This window comes from Palaemon carinicauda, chromosome 15, assembly GCF_036898095.1.
Source record: "Palaemon carinicauda isolate YSFRI2023 chromosome 15, ASM3689809v2, whole genome shotgun sequence".
In the NCBI taxonomy this organism is placed as follows: Eukaryota; Metazoa; Arthropoda; class Malacostraca; order Decapoda; family Palaemonidae; genus Palaemon; species Palaemon carinicauda.
In genome coordinates, this window is record NC_090739.1 from 56,842,177 (window position 1) to 56,867,368 (window position 25,192).

A 25,192-nucleotide genomic window follows, 5' to 3' on the forward strand; every position below is an offset into this window, starting at 1 on the left:
GGTGGATGACAACCCAGAATTTGAGACTGAGGACTACCTACTAAAGGCCGCTAATCCCAGGTACATAAAAGCGGAGCAGAGGTGGTCAAAGTACGCCTTCTGGCAGCTGTTGGCCTGGATGATGGCAATCAGTGGACTAAATGACCTAGCGATGGCCCCTCAAGAAGGCAAGGACACTGTCCTTGATCACATCTATGGCACCCATAACAGATAACAATCCTTATTGCCTGTTCCCTCCTAACCTTGTTGTCTTGTAATGATAATGATTAATGCTTGTTCCCTTGTAACCTTGGTGTCTCTGAGACTTGAGCTTTGGTATTGCTCCCGTGTATGAATTAATTAATAAAGTTCCTGTGTGAAGAACTGACGTCTCTCTCTACTCCTTGGATATTATATGGTAGCAGAGCGTGGTTCGAGGGACTGCAGCGATTGTCTTGGAGATTAAATTTTACTAAGAAATATAAAAGAAAATGATGAGCAGCTAAAGTTCCCGAACATCGGGGAGGGGGAGTAATCCAGAAGTTCAGTAAGTTGCTGCAAATGTGAAGCCGTCTGTGAGAAGGAAAACCAATGGATTTCGGCTTATGAACTGGAAAGGACGTATTGGTTCTGTCGACCAGAGTGCTTCGGGGAGCAGATATCATGGATAGATGAAGAAAACATGCTGAACTGTTGATACATGGTGAGGCAGACGACCTGAGCCTGAAGTTGTGTGAGCCGAAGAATGGTAATTACGAGTCTTCACAACAGCTTAATTCTTTTGCTGTTGAGAGTGTTTGTGAGTGCTTGGGGATCTTCTGGAAGAAACCTTGAACCCTGATGTTATCTACAATAAAGTGAAAGTCATAATGGCGTCTTCAGAATACTCTGCAGTTTCCTTACCAGGATACATTGAAGATGAAAGTGAGCTTATGAACCAGTTGACCCGACTGGCTAACTTTGGAACCATAGACAATGCTGGAAATTTTATTTTCAAATTTTGTCATAAGTGTAAAGGCCCGGTATTGGGACATAAAGAAAATGGAGATGAGAGCAAGTGTGAAAATAATGATTTGAATTTAGGTGAAGTGGAACAGGTAAAACGGTGGCTAGAAACAAATGAACTTTTTGAGGCAGCAAAAAACCAGTTAGATCAAAGGTATGAGGCCAGAATTTGTAGACAGTGCAATAAACTATTTAAAAACAGAGCAACCAATATTTCGCACCAGAAAAACTTTCACAAAAAGTGGGATTTGTTTCTGGATGAAAGACTAGACAAATTATTGAAAATCATTGAAAACAATTTTGAGATAAACCAAGTTGGAAGTGGAAATAACCATGTTAATTTAGTTAAAAATCGGAAAGCTCCAATCTGGACTAATGGCCAGGATTTTGAAAGTTATTGCCATCAACTAAGGCTATGGGATTCACAGACAACCATTCCTCCAATTCAAAAATTTTTCGAATTGGTGGATAGTTTAAAAACAAACAAAGAGATTAGAGGATTATCGTTATTTGTGTCAAGAGAGGTTATAGAAAAAGTAAACACTAACAGTGTAACTATCATTGAAGACGTGATAAACTTGCTAAAAGGTAAATTTGAAAAAACAACCTTGGAAAAAATGTCTGAATTGGTTTCCGAAATACAAAAATTTGAACAGAAAGACAAAGAAACAGGTGAAGAGTATCTGAATAGATTTGAGAATCTTTTAGTGAAAATGCATAGAGCAAACTTTGGATCAAAATGGAAGTTGTGGACTACAGTTTTGTTTTTAGATAAGTCTAAATTAGAAACAACAGAAAAAATTTCAATTATGAAACAACTAAAAAATGTAGAAGATAAAGTGACAATAGAAATATGTAAAAAGGAGTTCAAGGAACTAAAGATAGAAAACCAAAGACCCGAAAAGGAATTGGACGTATTTTATACAAATAGACAAAGATCTACATCGAGATCAAATGAGCAAAGAAATAGGAGACCATACTCCCGTTCGCGAGATAGAAGCCAAAACAGGGGAGAGTCAGGAAGCAGATATCAGAGTAGAAGATATTACTCTCGATCAGGAGATAGAAACCGAAACAGAATAGACTCCTTTAAACGAAGAGAACCTTCGGAAAGGAGAAGTGAGGATCGTGAAGAACTTGAAAGGAATCGGCAAGATCGTCCGATGGAGGGCGGCAGGAGGCTCAGATCAGAATCGAGAGAGAAAAGGTGTAGAAATGAATGCTGTCTGAATAGATTAAGTAACATCAGATTTGTAAGTGTTGAAGATGAGAGAGGAGAAGTAGAAATGCCTGAAATTTACTTCACGGATGAAATCAATGAAACTGAGATGATTATTGACAATGGTGCACCCAAAAATGTGGCAGGAATTAAATGGATAGAAGAATATCTGAAGAAAAATCAATTTGGAAAAGGACAAGTTAATGTTAAAAGAATCGAAAAGAAAAAGTTCAAATTTGGACCAAGTAAAGTTTATGAATGTCGCAAAATGTTTGAAGTTCCACTGATAATTAAAGGAAAGAAAAATGGAACAGAGTTCAGTAGACTACGAGTGCAAATTTATGCTATTGAAGCTAATATCCCTTTTTTGTGTTCTAAAGAACAACTCCAGAAATGGAGTGCCTCTCAAGATTACGAGAAAGGAAAGGAAAAACTAGTTATCAGAAGCTTGGTTCCGAACCTAGAGATAGATTTGATAACCACTAAAGGTAACCACCTTGCCGTTGTCTTGGAAACCAATAAAGAATGTAGCGAAGAAGAGATTGTAATGTTTGCCAAGAAATTGGAAAGCAATAAAGAGATATCAGAGTATAAAAGAGTAAAAAGGGTACATCTGGTATCTGGCCATAAGGGAGAGACTCAACTCCTCCATTTGTTCACATTGGCAGGAGTAGTATCCAACCGAACCAAAAAGGTTATTAAGAAAGTTGTTAATGAATGTATACCCTGCCAAAAGTATAAAAAATCATTAGGTATACCAAAAGTTGCCATCCCAACAGTGACGGAATTTAATCAAAAGGTCACAGTTGACCTAAAGCAAGTAAAGGAGAATAACATTCTGTGGATGGTAGACGCCTTCACAAAATTAATAAGTGGAGTTGTGCTAAAGAACAAAGAAGCAGTCACTGTTTTGCATGCCATCACCCAGAACTGGTGCGAGAAATACGGATATCCTACTGAGGGATTTTGGGCTGACAATGGATCAGAATTTCAAAATAAGGAAATGGAAAGTTTGGCTTCTGCAATGGGAATTACGATAAGGTTTGGCCCAACATATTCCCCTTGGAGTAATGGTTTGAACGAACGAAATCATTACAGCGCTGATCTAACTGTGAAGAAAGTGATGGAAGAGAATGATAGAATTACATTAGATGAAGCAGTTTCTAAAGCGGCCTGGTGTCATAATACTAATATAACAGTGAAAGGATATGCCCCATTACAGTTACTCACTGGGAGAGCTGTAGTAGTTCCTGGTATAACAAGTGGAAATGTAGCCACCGAATCTTTAATCTCGGAGTCAGAAGCAGTCAGAAGACATATTGAAAATCAAAAAGAAGTGAATAAGAAGTATAGAGAAATTGAGTATGGTGAAAAGTTGAAAATTGCCTTAAACGCAAGAAATGCGTCTTTTAATGATTATCTATATACACCTGGGGAGAAAGTATTTTACCAGCACAAAGGTGGAAAACAATGGTTTGGTCCCGCTACGGTGGAAAAGATGGAAGGGAGAAGTGTATGGATTTTAGCAAATGGAGATATGAAAAAGGTAGCTTCTTGTCATTTGCAACCTTACGGAACGTTAAGGACTTCAGCTCATGAGAAAAAAGATGAGATTGGATCGAAGGATGAGGCAGCTCTTACTGACCAGTCCGAGAGTGAGGAAATTAATTTAGAAAAGAGAGAAGAAGCGACAGTTGTTAGTAAACCTGATCTGACAGAAGAGAATTATGACAAAATGACCGTGAAAGATCATCTTCCATCTGAAAAAAGGCCGAAGAAAAGTAAAATTATAATTATGACCTTTAAGAATGGCGAGGAACACAAAGGAAAGGTGACTGAAGTGAACAAACCTAACTCAAAGCGCAAATTCGTGTGCCTCATAAAACTAGAGGGAGGTAAAACAATTGAAGTTGACTTCGAAAATGAAATAAGGGACTGGAAATATCTTATAAATGAAAAAGAAGAAGAAACCGAAGTACAAGAGACCAAGGAAAATTTCGAATTAGATAACATTGGTACTTACTGGATGAAAATGTCAAATGACGAGTGTTTGGTAGAGGAAATAACCACATATGTGGTAGAAGTTCCAAAGAGTCGTCATCATGAACCTGAAGTTATAAACGCTAAAGAAAAAGAACTTGAAAATTTTGAGTATTATGAAGCATTTGAAGAAGTAAAAGATACAGGACAGGAGAAAATTGGTTCAAGGTGGGTTATAACTGAAAAAGAGAGACAAGATGGGCAGAAGACCAAAATAAAAGCAAGGTTAGTTGCTAGAGGATTCCAGGAAACTGAGAAACCAAAATCAGATTCCCCAACCGCCTTGAGAGAGTCTTTCAAGACTTTCATCGCAGTATCGGCTAATGAAGGATTTGAACTGGAGAGCGTCGACATTTCCGCAGCTTTCTTACAGGCCGAAAAACTGGAGCGTGATGTGTTTGTTGAACCACCCAAAGATGTAAAACAGGAAGGAACCATTTGGAAACTGAAAAAGCCAATCTATGGGCTTGAAGATGCAGGTAGGAAATTTTGGCTTAAAGTTGACAAGATTTTTAAAGGAAGAGGAATGAAAACACAGGATGGAGATAACGCCTTCTACTACCTCCATGACGGCAGATCATTACTTGGTATGATTTTATGTCATGTTGATGATTTTTCGATTTCAGGAAAAAGAGAATTTGTGGATATGATCAAGGATCTTTTAATGAAAAATTTCACGATTTCAAAGGTGGAGTCATCTGAATTCAGATTTACAGGGATTGATATAGTTAAAACAAGAGAAGGAATAGAAGTAAGCATGGAGGATTATGCCCAATCCATTGAGGAAATCAAAGAAATAAGGAAAATTGGAAATGACGAACCTCTGACAAAAACCGAATATAAAGTTTTCCGGAAGTATGCAGGAAAAATCCAGTGGTTGGCAGAAAATGTCCGACCCGACTTGGCTATTGTTGGATTGAACATGTCTATGAAAAATAAAGATGCTACGATCGGTGATCTAAAGAGAGTAAACAAGATAGTGAAGAAAATTAAATCAAAAGAAAGCAAAATAAAGTTCGGTAAAATAGGGAAGAAAGAAGACCTGAAAATTTATGGCCTCGGCGATGCGAGTTACAGATGTGACTCAAAGTCAATTGGGGGTAACTTGATTTTAATGGGAAACAAGAAAACTGATATAGTAGCTCCTATATATTGGAAAACAAAAACCATCAAACAAGTGTGCCATTCTGCCAAAGACGCCGAAACGAGGAACTTAACTAAATTAGTAGATGACAGTGTTTATTTAGCAAAAAGTGTTGAACAACTTCTGTTTGGAGAAAAAGGAGGAAAAATCCCAGTAAAACTGTTCACAGACAGCAGACCAACGCTGGAGAGTATAGCATCATCAAAACAAGTAGAAAGAAAATTGTTAAGAAACGCAGTGGCAGACTTGAAGGAGAAACTAATTCATAAAGAAGTAGAATCATATAGTTGGCTGAATACTAAAGACATGATAGCAGACATATTAACAAAGGAAAATAAAGAGAGTGATGACTTGGTGGAAGTCTTAGTTAAGGGAAGACTTAGAGTGGCTGTAAATGAAGATAATCTTGTTCATTTTAAAAACGATGAGTTCAGGTTAGAAAATGTTAAAATTAAAGACAAGGGAAACAGGTTTTAAATATGTGTAATTTCTTTTGCAATTCTTAGATATTTATGCAATGGAATGTTGTACGTGATGTAGACTGTTATTGTTCTTTTATTATGAAATGCTATTGTTTGTATTCATATTACAATGTACGTTTAGTTTGAGCTTGAGAACAATTTTATATTTGTTACAATATTTTATCCATTTTATTATAATTAGTAACTTCTGTATACAGTAGATCTGTTTGTTTAACGTAGTAAAACAAAAAAGGAGGCCGGGGGAATAACAGATAACAATCCTTATTGCCTGTTCCCTCCTAACCTTGTTGTCTTGTAATGATAATGATTAATGCTTGTTCCCTTGTAACCTTGGTGTCTCTGAGACTTGAGCTTTGGTATTGCTCCCGTGTATGAATTAATTAATAAAGTTCCTGTGTGAAGAACTGACGTCTCTCTCTACTCCTTGGATATTATAACCCAGCATCCTCACAAGGCCAGTGTAGCTTTGCCCTGGTCTAAGGCATTAAAGGGGGCCAGGAATAACACATTTTCCCGGATTGCCAGCTCCCTTCGAGCAAGCTCATCCTCGAAACTCCTTCCACCTCTTACGAACAGCAGAGGAGGTACTATGAGGTGTCGGTTGAGCCTCTTTCAGCACTGCCTCTAGACCCATCTATAGAGGCCCTTACAAGAAATGTCTCCTACAACAGACTTTAAAGCCTCCTGGTCACTTTTTCTGTGTACGATACCCTGAACATGGATAAAGACGCAAAGTATGCCATGCTGGCTACTTTGTGGCTGGACCTATGGTTAGGGTTAGTGGGACACCTCTTCAGGACTGAAGATTAGTCCTATGACTCCACGAAAAAGTTGACAGAGACCCTTCATTCGTCGGGGACCCAAACTATTGAGTTCCTTGTCCACCAGGTTGTTAACCTGTGGACAAATCTTTTGCTCAAACGAATAGACTTGATAATTGAAAGATACCATTGACAAGTCCCTAAGTCAGAAATGGCCAGGCTGAGGAATTCTACGTTAGACGGCCCCTCCCTTTTCCGGTCGGAATACGTTGAGTGGGTGGCAGACCACCGGGGGAAGTACAACCAGGATACTCTCTCTTCCATAGGGCCATGACATCTTGGTCCTACAGAATAGCGCCCCCTCCAAAGAAGCCGCAGACTAGTAGGACAGCAGGATCCTCGATAATCACGTCAAAGAACCCCTTAACTGGCAAAGACCAGAAGGGCTCCAAATCCACCCATGGAGGAAGAGGTAGTAGAGGCCACGCCCGCTAGGATGGGTGATCCTCCCACTTTCCCACCAATGGTGGGATGTCTGCAACACCCCTGATAGAGGTGGCTGCAGCATGGGCCTGAATCTTGGACAGTCCTTGTGATTTGTTCAGGGTATTGTGTCCCATTCAATCAATCTCCCCCTCCATTGGCTCTGAATCCAGTTCCATCAAGCTCCTATGTGAAGGGATCCTCAAAGGAGCTGGCCCATCGGGCTGAAGTCCAGACCATGTTGGAGAAATGCGCTCTCCAGGAGGTCCTCAACGAGTTTCCAGGCTTCTTCAGTTGACTTGTGAAGAAGGCGTCTGGAGGCTGGAGACCTGTCATCGATCCTTCAGCTCTGAGCAAGTTTGTTCTTCAAACTCCGTTCAGCTTGGAGATGGCAGACACACTGTAAGACCTCAGTACTTCATGTGTACACTGGATCTGAAGGACGTTTACTTCCAGATTTCAATCCATCTGTCTTCAAGGAAGTATCTAAGGATCATCGACGACAACAGGTAATACCAGTTTATGCTGCTGTGCTTCGGTCTTTTTACAGCCCTTCAAAGTCTTCACGAGAGTTTTCGCCTTAGTGTCAACCTGGGCTCACAGGATCGCCATCCGTATCCTCGACGATTAGCTGAAGTTAAGCAGCACACGGCCTCTGGTCTCTGGTCCAAGTTTGAAAGGTGCTAGCACATGAATCTCTTGGAGATGAGGGCAGCCTTTCTAGCCTTCCAGCAGTTTGTGGCAGGTCACTCTGTGGTGTTAATGAGCGACAACACCACGGTAGTGGCTTACGTAACCAAACAAGGTGGTACCTTTTTGCAGTCCCTATGCCATCTAGCAGTGGAGATGTTAAGATTGGCAGAAGGCAACTCATTATTCCTGTCAGCCTGCTCTCTTCCGGGCAAATGGAATGTGCTCGTGGATAATTTGAGCAGAAAGAGTTGGATAGTGGGCACTGGGAGGTCTTTGAATCATCCAGTAGCCAACAAAGTTCTGACTTTGTGGGGTTTCCCCGACTGTGGATCTGTTCGCGACGTCCCTGAACAGTAGGCTCCCGTGCTACAGCTCCCCAGTCCCGGATCCTCAGGTTCTGGCAAGATGCACTCCAACAACGGTGGGACAAAATTGACGTTTATGCCTTTCCCGCTTTCTGTCTGATAAGAAGACAATTCGACAAGACCAGAGCATCCAAGAATCTGTCAATGACGCTCATAGCTCCAATGTGGCATCATGCAGAATGGTTTCCTGACATTCTTTAGCTTCTGCTAGAGGTCCCAAGAGAACTCCCTCCGCGACACTATCTACTCAAACAACCACGTGAACATCTGCCACAAAGCCGTAGCTTCCCTGTGACTTCGAGCCTAAAAACTATCCAGCATTTCTCTGAGAAGTTTTTCGCTTTAAGTTGTGAAAAGGATGTCTGAATACTTACGTAGATCTTTGGCTTCAGTCTACCTGGCCAAATGGGCTGTCTTCCGTTTTCGGTGTTGTGGAAAGAGTACATCTCCCCTTGATGCTACTACATTATTCCAACAGTAGTGGAATTCCTGGTATACCTTCAGGAGGAAAAGCTCCTCTTGGTCCCGGCGGTGAATGGCCACCGCTCAGCCTAGAGTCTTGCCTTTAGTCTGAAAGGAGTTGATATTTCCTCTTCATTGGAGTCTTCTTATGTAGAGTTTCAAGCTTACCTGCCCTCAGACCACCCCCATGGAATGTGGTTCGCGTCCTTCGGTCCTTCAAGGTTGCTCCCTACGAACCATTATGCCAGGCAACAGATCGCCACTTCGCTTTAAAGTTGTTCTTCCTACTTGCTTTGGCTTTGGCCAAGAGAATTCGTGAACTTCACAGTCATTTCTACAATGTCTCCCATTCAAGGGGATGGGGTAGGTAATGCTCGGCATCGCCCTGAGTTTATCGCCAAGACTCAAAATCTGGGTGTAGTGGATCCTAGATCCAGTCCATTCCGGATTGGAAATCTTTGTAATATAACTGATGATCAAGATAAATTGTTACTTTGCCCAGTGAGGAGTTTGAGGCACTACCTCAAGAAAACAGCAGTGGCTCGCCCTCAAGTGTAAGCACACTTCATCAGCATGAGGAAGGGCTTAGAGGAGGATCACAAAAAACACCATCTCTGCTTGGATTTGCAAGGTCATAGACTTGGCACCGAATAGTGATCCTCTTCTAACTAGACGACCCAGAGTTCATGACGGTTGGGGTATAAGCACATCCCCTGAATGTAGATCTGGGGTTGGTGAATTCCTTAATAGAGATTTAGCTAAAATTAGTGCATGGTGCAAATTATGGGGTATTAAGTTGAATCCTAACAAAACTCAAAGTATGATTGTAAGGAGGTCAAGGACGGTGGCTCCTCAACATCCGGATCTCAGTATTGATAATGTTTCTTTAAATTTGTATGACTTTCAAAATTTTAGGTGTGATTCTCGACAGCAAATTTACTTTTGAGAAACATTTAAGGTCTGTGTCCTTTTCAATTGCACAAAAAATTGGCCTATTGAGAAAGTCTTTTAAGATTTTCGGTGATCAATCTATTCTGAAGAAGTGTTTTAATTCTTTCATTCTACCTTGTTTTGAGTATTGTTTTCCTGTCTGGTCTTCAGCTGCTGATTCTCATCTTAATTTGTTGGACAGAAACTTACGGTCTATTAAATTTCTTATTCCTGATCTAGATATTAATCTCTGGCACCGTCGTTTAATTAGTTCATTATGCATGTTGCATAAGATTTTTCATAACTCTGACCATCCTTTACATTCAGATCTCCCTGGACAATTCTATCCTGTTCATAATACTAGGCAAGCATTTAATTCTAATAGCCAGGCCTTCTCCATCCTGAGGCTCAATACTACGCAGTACTCTAGAAGTTTTATTCCAGCTGTTACCAAGTTGTGGAATGATCTTCCTAATTGGGTAGTTGAATCAGTAGAACTTCAAAAGTTCAAAGTTGGAGCAAATGCTTTTTTGTTGACCAGGTTGACATGAGTCTTTTTATAGTTTATATATGACATATTTGTTTTTGACGTTGTTAATAGTTTATATATGACATATCTGTTTTGACGTTGTTGCCTTTTTTAGAATGATTTATTGTTAATTTGTTCTCTTCATTTATTTATTTCCTTATTTCCTTTCCTCACTGGGCTATTTTTCCCTATTGGGGCCCTTGGGCTTATAGCATCTTGCTTTTCCAAATAGGGTTGTAGCTTGGTTAGTAATAATAATAATAATAATAATAATAATAATACCATTCAAGAGAACGTACTCTGTGACGCAGATTTTACAAGCAGGCGTGCGGAAGCGTCAGACTACCTTAATTGCCCACTACCTGTAAGACGTGACCAACAGGAACATGGAGGCACGTTCTCCATTGGTCCTGTGGTGGCTGCGCAACAAGTGATTTAAATACCTCAAACTCCTTGATGGACAAGTAGCAGATGGTTGAGGGCAGAAGTTACCTGGGATTAGTCTGGGGTGAATGTTAAGAAAGACTGACTCTTTCTTCTTTCATCTTCCCCTCTCTTGGGGAACAGCACCTATGGTCCTCTGCAAGCTGGCCTTATCTGTCTACAGGTAAAACCATTTCTCGTGTGTAACCTAGTGTGGAAATAATACATTGCATCCTCATACCCCGTGGTGAGGTGGGATTGGATAACGTCTATGGTTGATTTAAAGATTCATATTTTTCTGAGAATTCTTGCCTAGACTAGTCGCATTACTAGTATCACACAATCAAACGGATTGCTCAGGTCACTAACCTTTTGTTGCAGAAAATTTAGTGTGGTGGAAGGGTTTTTAGGAAAACCCAGGGTCAGAAACCAGCTAGTTGGTTCGGACACTTCATGCTCCTAATGGGTGAGTTATCCTTAATAAAGAGTTCAAGGGTTTGTATTTAGGGTTGGGACAAATGACAAATTTGAAAATAATTTGTTGTTATTCCTAACAAAACAAATCTTGAGCTCTTTGTACAAATTTGCCCAGCCATTACCTGTCCCCCTGTAAGTCCTGTGTGTGTGAGCTGGGTAGACATCTACTCCCCCCTACTTGTTACTCCTCGCTATAAGTCTAATGGTAAATCTTCCAGCTTTGCCGAAAGTATATTCCTAATAAAGAGCTCAAGGATGGATATTGTTAGGCAAAATACAAATTACTTAAAATTTGTCATATTTTATCTCATTTTACTTGCTGTACATTCCAAACCTAAAGGATTTCAAGACAAAGGGTTTGCGTAAATTTTTCTTTGTTACATTCTTTCAGAAAGAAAATTGGTGATACCATATGTCATAGAAGAGATTTCTTTGCTCTTATAGAGCTGTTAAGTACTATTTTGACTAGAATAAACATAAAAGGTTCCTAATTAGTTTGGCGGGTTAGGATTTTCTAAGCATCAGTTTTTTAAAAATGTTATGTCATTTTGCATTAAAAGTTTAGTCACAGTGGGTCGCACAGTATTTGATTGAAGTTAGACGAAAGGCTTGAAGGTTAGGGTTCATGATATAAGAAGTTTAGCTACATATTTTAATTTCTGTAGGAATCTTTCTTGTCTTAGCAGAAGCTCAATGGTGTACCAAGTCTGTTTTTTGTTAACCTTAACCTTATCTTTGAGAAACCTGGTGTTATCAAGATAGGTGGGCATTGGGTGCTGTAGTAGCAGTGGGGAGATGTAGTTTAAATGAGAATATTGTGTGAATGAACTCTGTTATAGTACTATTAGTTTTTTCTTTTGAAAATAGTGTTAGGTAATCTAAAAAAGTGTATACAGTAGTATGATAATGGGGTTGCATTTGGTTTCCAATTGTAAGGCTAGAGCTATAACACACCTTATTTGGTGATAATGGTTACATACTTTGGTACTAGTCCAAGAGGCGAGTCTCGGGTGCCTGATGATTTTAAATTTCTTATTTCTATATCTTTCCTTCACCGACCCACCTCCATCAGAGTGTCAGAATCACCATTATGAACATCAAATAAGTTTAATAGAAATAAAGGGAATTGTAATACAATAATGTAATTATTTTTATACTCCCTTGATATTCACTGGCTAGTGATGTCAAGAGGATAGGGATTTTGTTTTGACTTCAGTACTGAAAAGATATACCTAGCTGAAATTATTGCCATTAATTGCCAGATTGTCTCAATATTGTACTAAAGTCATCAGCTTACTGAAAATGCTAAATTTCAATATTAGAATTAAATTTTTTGCAATGATACATCATATGAATATATATTTTTACTTGCTCTTTTTCAGGTTATGCAAACAATCTAAAGGTATTATACAGTGCTGGAAAACCATCGGTCTCCAAGGCAGCTTCTGCTAGACATATACCTAATGTTCCAGAGAAAGTACTTGATGCACCCGAACTGTTAGACGATTACTGTGAGTTGTATTGAATGTTTTTATTGTCATGTATTTGCATGTGGGAGCCTAGATTTTTCATGACCCAGGAGTAAATTTGCATCAAGTCATCATTTCACTTTTTATGGTCCAGGTGACAAGTTCCGCAGAAACTAATTTATGTTCGTATTTGGCTGGTGCATCTCGAGTAGATAGGGTTAGGAACGAAGTAGTGAAGGTGAGAACGGGTATAAGAAATGAGTTAGCAGCTAGAGTGGATATGAATGTGTTGAGGTGGTTTGGCCATGTTGAGAGAATGGAAAATAGCTGTCTGCTAAAGAAGGTGATGAAAGCAAGAGTTGATGGGAGAAGTACAAGAGGAAGGCCAAGGTTTGGGTGGATGGATGGAGTGAAGGAAGCTCTGGGTGATAAGAGGATAGAGGTGAGAGAGGCCAGAGAGCGTGCTAGAAATAGGAATGAATGGCGAGCGATTGTGACGCAGTTCCGGTAGGCTCTTTTGCTTCCTCCGGTGCCTTGGAAGACCGCGGGGGTAGCAGCAGTAGGGGATTCTGTGTTCTGAAGCTTCATCTGTGGTGGATAATGTGGGAGGGTGGGCTGTGGCACCCCTAGCAGTACCAGCTGAACTCGGTTGAGTCCCTTGTCAGGCTGGGAGGAACGTAGAGAGAAGAGGTCCCCTTTTCTGTTTCATTTGTTTGATGTCAGCTACTCCCCAAAATTTGGGGAAGTGCCTTGGTATACGTATGTATGTATTTTTCTCTTTTACTTTTTGGGACTGAAAAGGAGGAATTAAGATTAGGATTTTATTTTAATCAATAAAAACTAGAAAATATTATTAGGGATCTTTTATAAAAAAAGAAACATGAACATGTTTAAGCTATTGAAAAGATCACTAGCCTGATTAATATTTTAAGAATATATTTTCATTTTCCAGTTTCTTGTGTATGGCAAATGAGATGTTTCAACTTCATGGTATTTTTGCATGCCCTTTATTCTTGATAGCCATCAGATATATGCCTTCATCCATGCCCCAAAGAGTCATATATCCCCAATCTCCTCTTAATCACAAAATGCAAAAATCCTGATAAAGTCTCGGAACCCTTATCTGAAACAGTTTTATCTAATACAGATACAGTAATCCAAATTAAATTCAAATCCTGATGACCTGCAAATTTCTCTTCTAAATGACTAGCAATATAACCCCTATTATAGAATATGCAAAGGAAAGTGCTTCAATAACATTCAATTTGAATACCCAGAAACAGCATTCTTTAGTCAATCAGCTTGCAGACCTCGCATTTAAAGATTTGTCTCTATTAGGAGTAATTATGGGCTCATGGGAGGAAATGAAATAAAGATCTGGTTTATCTTATACAAGTTGAAGCATCTTTGTGGTATAGAGGGCTTAAATATTAAACAAGAATATAAACTAGTAGCTTTTCTTTGAATTTGAGACAAAAATTTATAAGATTTATCCACAAGAAACTTGGAGAACAGGGAGGTATAAGAGTGAAAAGTAGTTTTCTCCAAAGATTTGAAAGATTTAAGTAGCATCAGCACTTGCCTTAAGCCACTTTTTTTTTTGTAGCCGCTTATTAAGGTATTTTTCAGCAATAAGGTTACATAGTGTTTGAAAGGGAGATATTTTCTCTATCTTCATGTTTCTTCCTCATCTTCTGTACAGCAGGATAAACACAGGAATTACTTACTGATTGCCCTGTTTGTTTGCAAGTGGATACAGGAGCTGCTTTGCATGTGTAGAAGGGACTCTTTTCGGTAGTTGAAGTACTAGCACCTACATTCACCCCGCTAAAGTTAAGCTGTGATAAGCTAGTGGAAAGCTTGCCATCAAAAGAGGTGTACTGCAATCCTAAGCATGATACAAACAAAGGACTTTATCAGAAACTTCATCCGCAGCATTAAAATATGCCACGTCGTCCACATGTAATACGATGGTTGCTTAACCCTTCTACCCCCAAAGGATGTACTGGTACGTTTCACAAAACTCATCCCTTTACCCCCATGGACGTACCGGTTCGTCCTTGCAAAAAAATGCTATTTAAATTTTTTTTTGCATATTTTTGATAATTTTTTGAGAAACTTCAGGCATTTTCCAAGAGAATGAGACCAACCTGACCTCTCTATGTCAAAAATTAAGGCTGTTAGAGCAATTTAAAAAAAATATACTGCAAAATGTGCTTGAAAAAAAATAATCCCATGGGGGTTAAGGGTTGGAAATTTCCAAATAGCCTGGGGGTAAAAGGGTTAAGAGCACTTACATTAGCAAATGGAGGAATACTATGGTATAGCTAACAAACTTGGTCTTGTGCCTAGAAATTTAGTTTCCTAATATTGCACCTAGGATTGTGGGAATGCAAAGGTATAGCAGCAAAAAGGTCTAAAGTACTGTAATTAAAGAATTTGAAGCTCTGTGAAAGGATTTCGAATCTGTATGGCACAGGGAAATATTAAATCCTTTAATAAATGGTAACTATGACAAATAGACTTGACTTGTGAAGTTAGATCAAGGTAGGCAATGTGGCAGGGAAGATCAAAATTGTTACCTTTAAGTGAAGAATTGCAGACCTTAGATTCAACAATTGAAGTTAATAATTTAAGATCTTTTGAAGCTCATCCCTATCAAAATTTGACTAGTTAAGTGCTGTATTAGAGAATGGTGCTGGCACATCATCATTGTCATCATCCTTGCTATAAAGCACTAGCCTGGGGTTCTGGATTTCCCCCAGACCTAAAAGAAAATTTCATTTTATGCTTTTAACTTTAAAAATTCTTTTCCATTAGAGGAACAGTTTGGCATTTGCATTCTTCACAGTGGTTATTAAATCACAGTCATATACCCATGTAGTAATAACTAACTAATCCAGAGGAAGACATCTTGAGATGCACTAAGACCTATCATAATTTGGCGCCTGGAGTACAGAGTTTGTCAAACATGTGGTAGAGAGACTGAAATAACAAAGAACCCTTGGTGCAGGACCCTTCACTTCTTTCCGTTGATTGCTAGTGTATTACTACTATTGAAAGAGAAGAAGCTATGAAATTTTAGAAATTTTACTGGTAAATGTCTATAAACCAAGCTTGTATAGAGAAGCAGCAATATGAAAATCAAGGGAAGTTTATGAAAATGATATATGAAATAGTACTAATGGGAGGAGAGGTTGAGAAAAAGGGAAAAAAAAAAGAATTTCATAATAAAATTTCTTATTTCTTTACTCGCTTGATGTTCATATACAAGCCCACCTTCTTCCCACTGTTAGTGTTTTTTCAGCTTTCCAAAACCTCCAATATTTTCACATGCTCAAACAGTTGTATTCCCTTCTAGTTATTAGGCTGTTACATTTCCTTTAATTTTGTATAGATTATTGTCATACGTTTTCCTACACCTGGTCTTCTACCTTCCTATGTCAGTTTTCATTAAATTAAGCAGATTAATTCAAATCACATGATACTTTTGACATTCTTAACCGTTTTCTAAAAAGCATGTGACCCAAGCCTACCACCCTATGTAGGGAGTGGGGAGAGGCCTATAGGAGGAAGACACCCAAGGGGGGGAGACTGGCTCGAAATCAGGTGACCATTGTGATCGGGGTGTTGGGGCTACCCTCCGAAACACAAAGACCCGATGAGTCGGCAAGCATATGACTTCCCGCAAAGCACGCAAATAACAAAAACAACATAATATAATGACAGACGGGAAATACAATAAATACAATTAAATAGGCTAAAGCGACATCACTGAGTAAATTAGGGGGAGAGGAACACGGCGTAAAAGGAAATAATAGCCAAAACTTCCAAAATCGGGTAGTTGCCGACCTGGACAGGAAACTATACTATTCTAAACAAAAACTAGCCCTCCAAAATCGGGTAAAATACCGACCTGGTCAGGTAGTTCCTAAATAAACAAAAAACACGTCCCGATTCCCCCGTAAAAACAAAAAAAACCATGAAATCAGACATGAAATAGCGATATCAAGGGGATCTCACGGTGTAGGCAACCGACCGAAGCCGCGCACTGCTCGGCTGGGTAGGCTAACTAAATGACGTCCAAATAGCCTAAATAAAAGTCAAAATCATGCCAAAACACTGAATAAGATGTCTAGAACATGTAAATGAGACTACAATTAGTATGAGGAACTAATTGAAAGTCGAACAAAACAGAGATCATGAGGTAGCGACACCAAAATGGCCGCGTATATACCTGTAAGGGAGCGTCAAACAAAGCGGCTGAGACAAAAATGAACAAGATTATTGAATTAACGTGTCGCTACCTAAAAATCCTAAAATGAACAAATACAGTATAATACTCAACTTGGGAGCAGGGATCTCCAAAACGTCTGACATCTTCAAAAACACTAAAAACACAGAGCAATGAAAACAACACTTCTGAACCTTGCTGGTGCTAGGGAGGAATGAGGGAGGGAGCGTGGGGAAGGGTAGGGGTGGGGGGAGGGTAGTCGTAGTAGAGGGCAGTAGTCGGATGTAGAACGGCACCTTGTAGTTCCGGGGGATGTTGAAGGAGAGGTCTAACTGGTGACGGACCTATGGTTATAGTTCTAACACACCCCAGTTACTATACCGACACTCATTAGAGTGAGCGAGCTGGGTTTAATCCTGGCATTCCTTGCATCTTTTTTCTCTGGTATATTTAGCAGTATTTATGCCTTAGAAATGGTGCTATAAGGAGCATTTCACTGGGCGACACAGGTTCCTTGCCCAGAGATAGATTTTTCCTTCGTCAAAATCCCTATTTTAGTCTTTTTATAGGCTTTTGTAATCTCCTGTGTTGTGTTCTTTAATAGTCCCTTCATCAGGGCAAAATTTCCAATTTGAATGCACTTAACATTGATTATTTTTTTTTTTTTCAAAATTTGCCTATTTTTCTATTTTTTTTTTCTCATTATTGTTACTAGTTAAGCTACAACCCTAGTTGGAAAAGTAGGAAAAATAGCCCATTGATGAGAGGAAATAAGGAGTAAATAAACTATATGAGAAATAATGAGCTATTAAAATAAGATATTTTAAGAACAGTACCAACATTAAAACTGATCTTTCATATATAAATACAAAAAGAGACTTATGTTAGCTTGTTCAACATAAAAACATTTGGTGCAAGTTAGCTGGTTCAACATAAAATCATTTGGTGCAAGTTTGAACTTTGGAAGTTCAATTGATTCAACAACCCTATTAGGAAGATAATTCTACAACTTGGTCACAGCTTAAATAAAATTTTTAGAGTACTATTAGAATTAACTGCATTCCTAGTATTCCGAATAGGATGGTACTGTCTGGGAAGATCTGAATGTAAAGGATGGGCAGAATTATGAAAAATCTTATGCAACATTCATAACAAACTAATTGAAAGATGGTGCCAGTGATTGATATCTAGATCAGGAATAAGAAATTTAAAATACCTTAAATTCCTGTTCAACAAATTAAGATGAGAATCAGCAGCTTAAGACCAGACAAGAGAATAATCGAAACAAGATATATCAAAAGAATTATAAGCAGTTCTTCAAAATAGATTGATCATCGAAGATCTTACAAGACTTTCTCAATAAGCCAATTTTTTGTGCAATTGAAGAAGACACAGACCTAATGTGTTTCTCAAAAGTAAATTTCTTGTCGAGAATTGCGCCTATAATTTTAAGTCATACAGAGTTAAAGAAACCTTATCAATGCTGAGATCTGGATGATGAGCCACTGTTCTTTACCTACTGACAGCCATACTTTGAGTTTTGTTAAGATTCAACTTCATGGCTTTTAATTTTCACCATGCACTAATTTTAGTTAAATCTCTAGCAATGGATTCAGGAGATGAAATTGATGCTAAGAGAGTAGCATCATCTGTATAGGCAACAAGATTGTTTTCTAGGCCAAACCACGTCATGTGTACAGTATATAGTATGAAAATTAATGGCCCAAGAACACTACCCTGAGGAACACCTGATTCCTATACTCACTATGGTGCCCATCAACAACAACTCTTTGTGATCTATTACTTAAAATTTCAATAATTGTGCTAAGAAACGACCCACCCACTCCCAACTGTTTGAGTTTGATAACAAGGGCCTCATGATTAACACGGTCAAAGGCAGCACTAAAATCAAGGCCAATCATACAAACTTCCTGACTACAATTAAGGGATTTGTGTACAGCATTGGAAATTGTAAGAAGGGCATCGCATGCTCCAAGGCATTTACGAAAACCAAATTGCAAATAAGGAAACAGATGATTACCTTCAGCAAACCTATTAAGACATTTTTCCAAAAGACATTCAAAAACTTTAGATAATATGGGAGTTATGCAAACTGGACGATAATCAGTTGGACTTGAGCTACCACAAACACATTTACATAGTTGAATAACGTTACCAATTCTCCAAGAAGTGCCACAAGCTCCACTTCTTGCTAACTTGCGTAAAATAAAATAACATAACTTTGCAGCTTAGAAATCTGCAGTCTTTATAAAAAAAAAGGAAAAATACCATTTGGGTCTACATCTCCATAAGCATCAAGATCCATCAACAGAGCTTTGATATCACGAGATCGAAATGCTTTAGTGGGGCATTCCCTCCAAACCCAAAGTTCTCGTTACTCCACCAGATTGCTCATCTGCTTATATAACTGTTGGCAATCATGGACTGCTAAAATATACAGCCTAGCACAACTAATAAATTCTTGAAAAAAATTTCTCTAAACTTCCCCTGTGAAATATTACTCTCCAACTGTTGGCATTACTACTAAACCATCTTCTAAAGACACCTTGCTAATAGGTTAATAAAGGACAAATGGTAGGACTAATCAAAATTATAAACGAGCAAAAATCCCTGCTTCATATACAAAAGACTTGACATATTAGCCACTAATGCCGCCACCAAAGAAACGTAAGAGTTTTCCTTAGTGAAGATAGTAGAACTTGAACCCCAAAACCAAAACCACGAGGAAAAAACATGTACTGGAAAGTGCAACTCAAAAATAAAAAAAGGCAAATATTGATGAATGTTTAGCCAAACTGAAAGAGGCTCCTTTTAGCAACTTCTCACTGCCTTGTGTTGTCAAGAGGTTAGGGACAATATCGACTTCAAAACTAAAGAGACAAAGTCCGTCACCACTTACTGCTAGAATGCTCATTCCTTTACCAAGTGCTTGTGCATATTGAAGGGAAGGAAATGGGAAAAGGGAAATTTTATGAATAGTACTTACCTGGCAGTTATATATATATAGCTGATATCTCTAAATCGGCAGAATTTTTCAAAATGAGGCAACCGCCTTGTGGTGGTTGGGAGGTAGGTGGTTACACCCGTCACAGGGTGGTACAAGGAACCATTCCCGTGTTCAAGACTTCAGTTCATATCTGCCGGCTGGATCGAAAACATCGTCGGTCCACCATTGAGAGTTTTTCGAATCATTTTCCCTTCTTTGCTTTTTTGGACTTCGTTTGGTGAAGTACACTGATTTAGGGATTTGGCAATCGTGTTTTGTTATTATTATTGTACTATTTACTTTGTTTATCATGAGTGAAAACTTAATTTTCGTGGTTGTGCGAGTGATGTATGCAAGGTGAGGTTACCGAAAGAGTCGGTTGATCCTCACAGTTTGTATGCAGGGGTTTTGTTTGTGCACTATATTTTAGGTGCAAGGTTTTTAATCCTGATGACGGAAATACGTTCCGCCAACTCTATGACGTCACAGTCGTGTGACGTAATCTTCATTGTATGACTTGCAAATTCTCTTTATTTGTTTTTTCATGTAAAGAATGGGAGGAATTCCACTTACCTGGTATATAAGTTTTTTAACTTTTAATGTAAAATTTTAAAGAAATATTTGTCCATTGAGTATTCGTTCTTTAAATCATCGATCTAATTTCATAGATTAAATAGAACTAGCGTATGGTTAATTTACGCTGTTAGTTCTCATTACTATCGATGCAGTCCCAACATGCCTTGGTAGCGTTCTTTTTGATATGGGAATTAAAGTGTTGGCTATAATACTCCAACAACAATGATATGGGAATTCTAGTTTTAGTAGTATTTTCATTTATATGTTCCTATTGTTTACATTTATATATATAGATACGTTATTGCTATATCTGTTCTTTTTATCATTACAACTCGCTTGTTTTTGAAACCCTTTGAATTAATTGTGGATTACATTTGTTTTCCCATTTTCTTTTCATTTTAATCTTTAACGTATAACTTTCCCGGCGTTTGTATGTAACTACCGGGTGGGTATTTATGACATTTAATTTTACCGGTGGTTATATGTAACTACCGGGTGAGTGTGTTCAACATTTATTTTTAATATCAACTCTTGCCCGGTGGTTTTTCTTTTTGTGACCGCCGGGTAAGTATGTTTGAAAGTTTATTTTATTATGGAAATGTCAGTTTAATATTATATAAAAATATTTTGTTACAGTTTATATAGCAAGTACTAGAGACGATATTGCTTTCTCATTCAAGCCCGTGGCAGCAGAATAAGTTCTCTCACAACGGGCAGGACTAATTATGGTCTTTTGTGTAAGAGTTTAATAGTGCAAGTTTCAGTGCTAAATTAGGCATTGGATTCATTCAACAAAGTGGACGTCGTTTTCCTAGCCTTAGACCTCTTCCAAGCTCCCCGGCCCATGGGAGAAGGAATGTCGATCGGCGAAAGGAAACGAGAGGCGTTAGCTCACGAGCAAGCACCCTCGCGAGCGTTCCTGTTAACGTTCCCAAGAATGCTCGCCCTTGCCATGGGAAAGCAAAGAGCGTTGGACGTTAAGATTCCTACACTGCTTTTAGAGTTTCGCATTGCATCACTTTTGATTTTAATGGCAATACTATAAGTCTTAGATATTCGCTGATAATATCAATGCTTACAAACCATCATTGACACGGTTTTTGTCCCAGAGCGCCAGTCGGCCTTATGAACCCTCTGGTCGGAACCGAACGCGCCGAGCGGCATAATGAATATCATTTTGCCTTAACGCTCGGCGCTAAGTCTTTCAAGACAGGACGATCGGCACCTCGTCTTTCAGGACGATCGCCTACTCGTCTTTCAGGGCGAATGCAGCCTCGTCTTTCAGGGCGAATGCAGCCTCGTCTTTCAGGGCGAATGCAGCCTCGTCTTTCAGGGCGAATGCAGCCTCGTCTTTCAGGGCGAATGCAGCCTCGTCTTTCAGGGCGAATGCAGCCTCGTCTTTCAGGGCGAATGCAGCCTCGTCTTTCAGGGCGAATGCAGCCTCGTCTTTCAGGGCGAATGCAGCCTCGTCTTTCAGGGCGAATGCAGCCTCGTCTTTCAGGGCGAATGCAGCCTCGTCTTTCAGGGCGAATGCAGCCTCGTCTTTCTGGACGAATGCAGCCTCGTCTTTCAGGGCGAATGCAGCCTCGTCTTACAGGTCGAATGCAGCCTCTTCTTACAGGTCGAATGCAGCCTCGTCTTTCAGGACGAAGCCTCGTCTTTCAGGACGAGTGCGGCCTCGTCTTTCAGGACGAGTGCGGCCTCGTCTTTCAGGACGAGTGCGGCCTCGTCTTTCAGGACGAGTGCGGCCTCGTCTTTCAGGACGAGTGCGGCCTCGTCTTTCAGGACGAGGGCGGCCTCGTCTTTCAGGGCGAGGGCAGCCTCGTCTTTCAGGGCGAGGGCAGCCTCGTCTTTCAGGGCGAGGGCAGCCTCGTCTTTCAGGGCGAGGGCAGCCTCGTCTTTCAGGGCGAGGGCAGCCTCGTCTTTCAGGGCGAGGGCAGCCTCGTCTTTCAGGGCGAGGGCAGCCTCGTCTTTCAGGGCGAGGGCAGCCTCGTCTTTCAGGGCGAGGGCAGCCTCGTCTTTCAGGGCGAGGGCAGCCTCGTCTTTCAGGGCGAGGGCAGCCTCGTCTTTCAGGGCGAGGGCAGCCTCGTCTTTCAGGGCGAGGGCAGCCTCGTCTTTCAGGGCGAGGGCAGCCTCGTCTTTCAGGGCGAGGGCAGCCTCGTCTTTCAGGGCGAGGGCAGCCTCGTCTTTCAGGACGAGGGCAGCCTCGTCTTTCAGGACGATAGGACGATCGCCGCCTCGTTCTTTCGGGACGACGCCACGTCTTAGAAGATCTTTGTCAAAGGATGACTTTAGTGATCACTTTTCTCCTGTTGAATTATTTGAGGTTAACAGAAGAAGATCCTAAGTTCTGTTGCTCTATGTTCCCCACCCTCTGAGTTTTCACGTGCTCATTAATGGAGCTTTAAGAATATATTAATTTTTATTTCTTAAAACAGAAACCTATGATGCCAGCTTCCTTATCAGATAGGCCAGGATAGTAAGGGTGGAGGTCTAGCCACGTTTAGGTCGAAGACCTTGTGGCAGCCCCACAGAGATTTTTTACGGCCCCCTTGGTGGATTGCTGAGTCTCTTAAGGAATACAGGCAATGAGGCTGGATAATTTTGAAATCAGAGGTCATAATTAAGGTACGTACTTCTCCTTTTTTCTTTCTCTCTTCTCCCTCAAGAGTTGGTCAAAGACAGGTTTTGGTGTCTTAATCAGCAAGAAATTTTCTGCATGCTTTTTCTCTAACCGAACTAACAACAGTAGGAGCCAGACTTAGCTACTTCTGGCGAGCCTGGGAGAGGAGAGGAGCAGACCTTTGGTCCGTGTTTTTACTAAGGATGTATGCGAAATCTTTTTCCTAGTGAATCCTCCTTTGTTAGTTACTCCGATAAGACTTTTCTGCCTAACCGACTTTCAATGTCTCTCTTTTGGGAGAGGGAGTCTTTTGTCCGGTCCTGGACGTAAATGCTCTTTACGCCTTCGTTCAGAAGTCAAAGTTCTCCATGGAGACATCAAAATTTATGGAGAAGAGGGAAGCAGACCTTTGGTCAGTACTTCTGAAGGAGGATTACTTTTTCCTATTATAGGGAACCTCCTTTAGTTTTTAGTTACTGTACAACGATTCTCTCTCCCAGTTCTAGAGAGGAGTCTAAGTGGCAGGCTATGCAATCAAACTTTATCTGAGGTTTGTTTACAAGAAAGAACGGGTGTAGAATTGGTCAGTTTCGGGCCGTGTGTTTTGGTCTCAGCTCCGCCCCTCTAATGTTCACGTAACTTTTGCTTAATGTAGCAGAATACTGCACTCGAGAAATCAGAGCGTCCCTGTATCTGGTTTTTTTAGATAACGTTGAGCCTATCAAATAATTAGGTCTTCCTGTCAACAAGAAGAGTCTCTTCTGACACCAGGACGCTCAGCACCACGTCTTTTAGAACGTTCAGTGTCTCGCTCTGTTAACCTCTCGGCTCCACGTCTTACAGGGCGGTCTGCGCCATGTCTTACAAAACTATCGGTTCCACGTCTTACAGGGCGGTCTGCGCCATGTCTTACAAAACTATCGGTTCCTCACCTTCCTGGACGCTCAGCTCCACGTCTTACAGGACTATCGGCACCACGTCTTACAGGACTATCGGCACCACGTCTTACAGGACTATCGGCGCCACGTCTTACAGGACGATCAGCGCCTCTTCTTTCAGGACGCTCGACGTCGAAGTTCTAGCATGAGGCATGACTTTGAACATGAGAATCTAGGACTTCGTGATGACACTAGTCGAATCGTATGTCGAGATCAAGGACGCCTTCGTTCTGATCTCTTGGATCTAGAAAGTTTTTTTTTTCGAGCGAGGTTTGTTCGAGGGCAAGAAACATCGGGGCAAACATGCTCAGCAGGAAGAGACTAGTTTTTCCCTCAGAATGGTCTCTCAACCCGCAAGTCTGTCAGTCTCTGGATGTTGTGGGCAGACCTGTAACAGACCTTTTTGCCTCCAACTGGAAGAAGAGGATCCCCTACAGCTGCTCCCTAGTCCCGGACGAGGAAGCTGTAGCAGTGGACTCCTTCTTGATGGATTGGACGGGGGTGGACATGTATGCGTTGCCCCCGTTCGAGATCATCAATCTGGTCTTCAGGAAATTTGCTCTCCTCGATTCGGGACGAATGATCCTAGCGGCTCCATTCTGGCCTGCAAGGGAATGGTTTTCGGAAGTGATGGGCATGTTGATGGACTTCCCAAGAAGACTTCGGCAAGTCCAGATCTTCTCAAACAGCCCCACTTCGAGAGGTATCATCAAACCCCCCTTGCTCTCAAACTGACTTCCGTCAGACTGACTAGAAGCTTGTCAGATCTCGAGGCTTTTCGGCACAAGCGACGAAAGCTATCGCCAGAGCAAGGAGGATCTCTTCACAAAGAGTCTACCAATCTAAGTGGGAGACCTTTAGAGCTTGGTGCAGGCGGCACAAGTTTTCCTCAACCACTACCTCTCTGAGCCAGATTGCAGACTTCTTCTTGTACCTCAGACAGGATGCTAAAGCTGGCTGTATCTACCATCAATGGATACAGCAGTATGCTCTCGGCCGTCTTTAGGCATAGAGGCCTAGAGTTGTCCTAAAATAAAGATTTGCAGGACCTCATTGGGTCTTTTCAGACGACGTAATAGGTACTCTTAAACCTGGATGTGGTGTTTAAGTTTCTGTGCTCCAAGAAATTTGAACCTATCTCGCTAGCCTCTCTTCGAGTTGCAACGAAGAAAACCCTCTTCCTTATGACTCTAGCTAATGCCAAAAAGGTCAGCGAAGTCCAGGCGATTGAGAAGAGGGTAAGCTTCAATTAGGATAGGGCAGTTTGTGCCTTAAGGTTCATCTTTCTCGTAAAGAACGAGAACCCTTCGTAACCCTGTCCTACGACGTTTGATGTCATTAACCTCACAAACC

At 40.5% G+C, this 25,192-nt stretch overlaps 1 protein-coding gene across 1 annotated transcript in view; it reads left to right on the forward strand.

Annotated features, from left to right (window-relative positions):
* Positions 1-25,192, forward strand: part of fzy (cell division cycle 20 protein fzy) — a 240,187-nt gene that overhangs the window by 26,845 nt on the left and 188,150 nt on the right. The window contains exon 3 of the mRNA XM_068388413.1: positions 12,375-12,503. Within this exon, the coding sequence (XP_068244514.1) occupies positions 12,375-12,503 (129 nt within the window). The remainder of the gene's footprint in view (positions 1-12,374; positions 12,504-25,192) is intronic.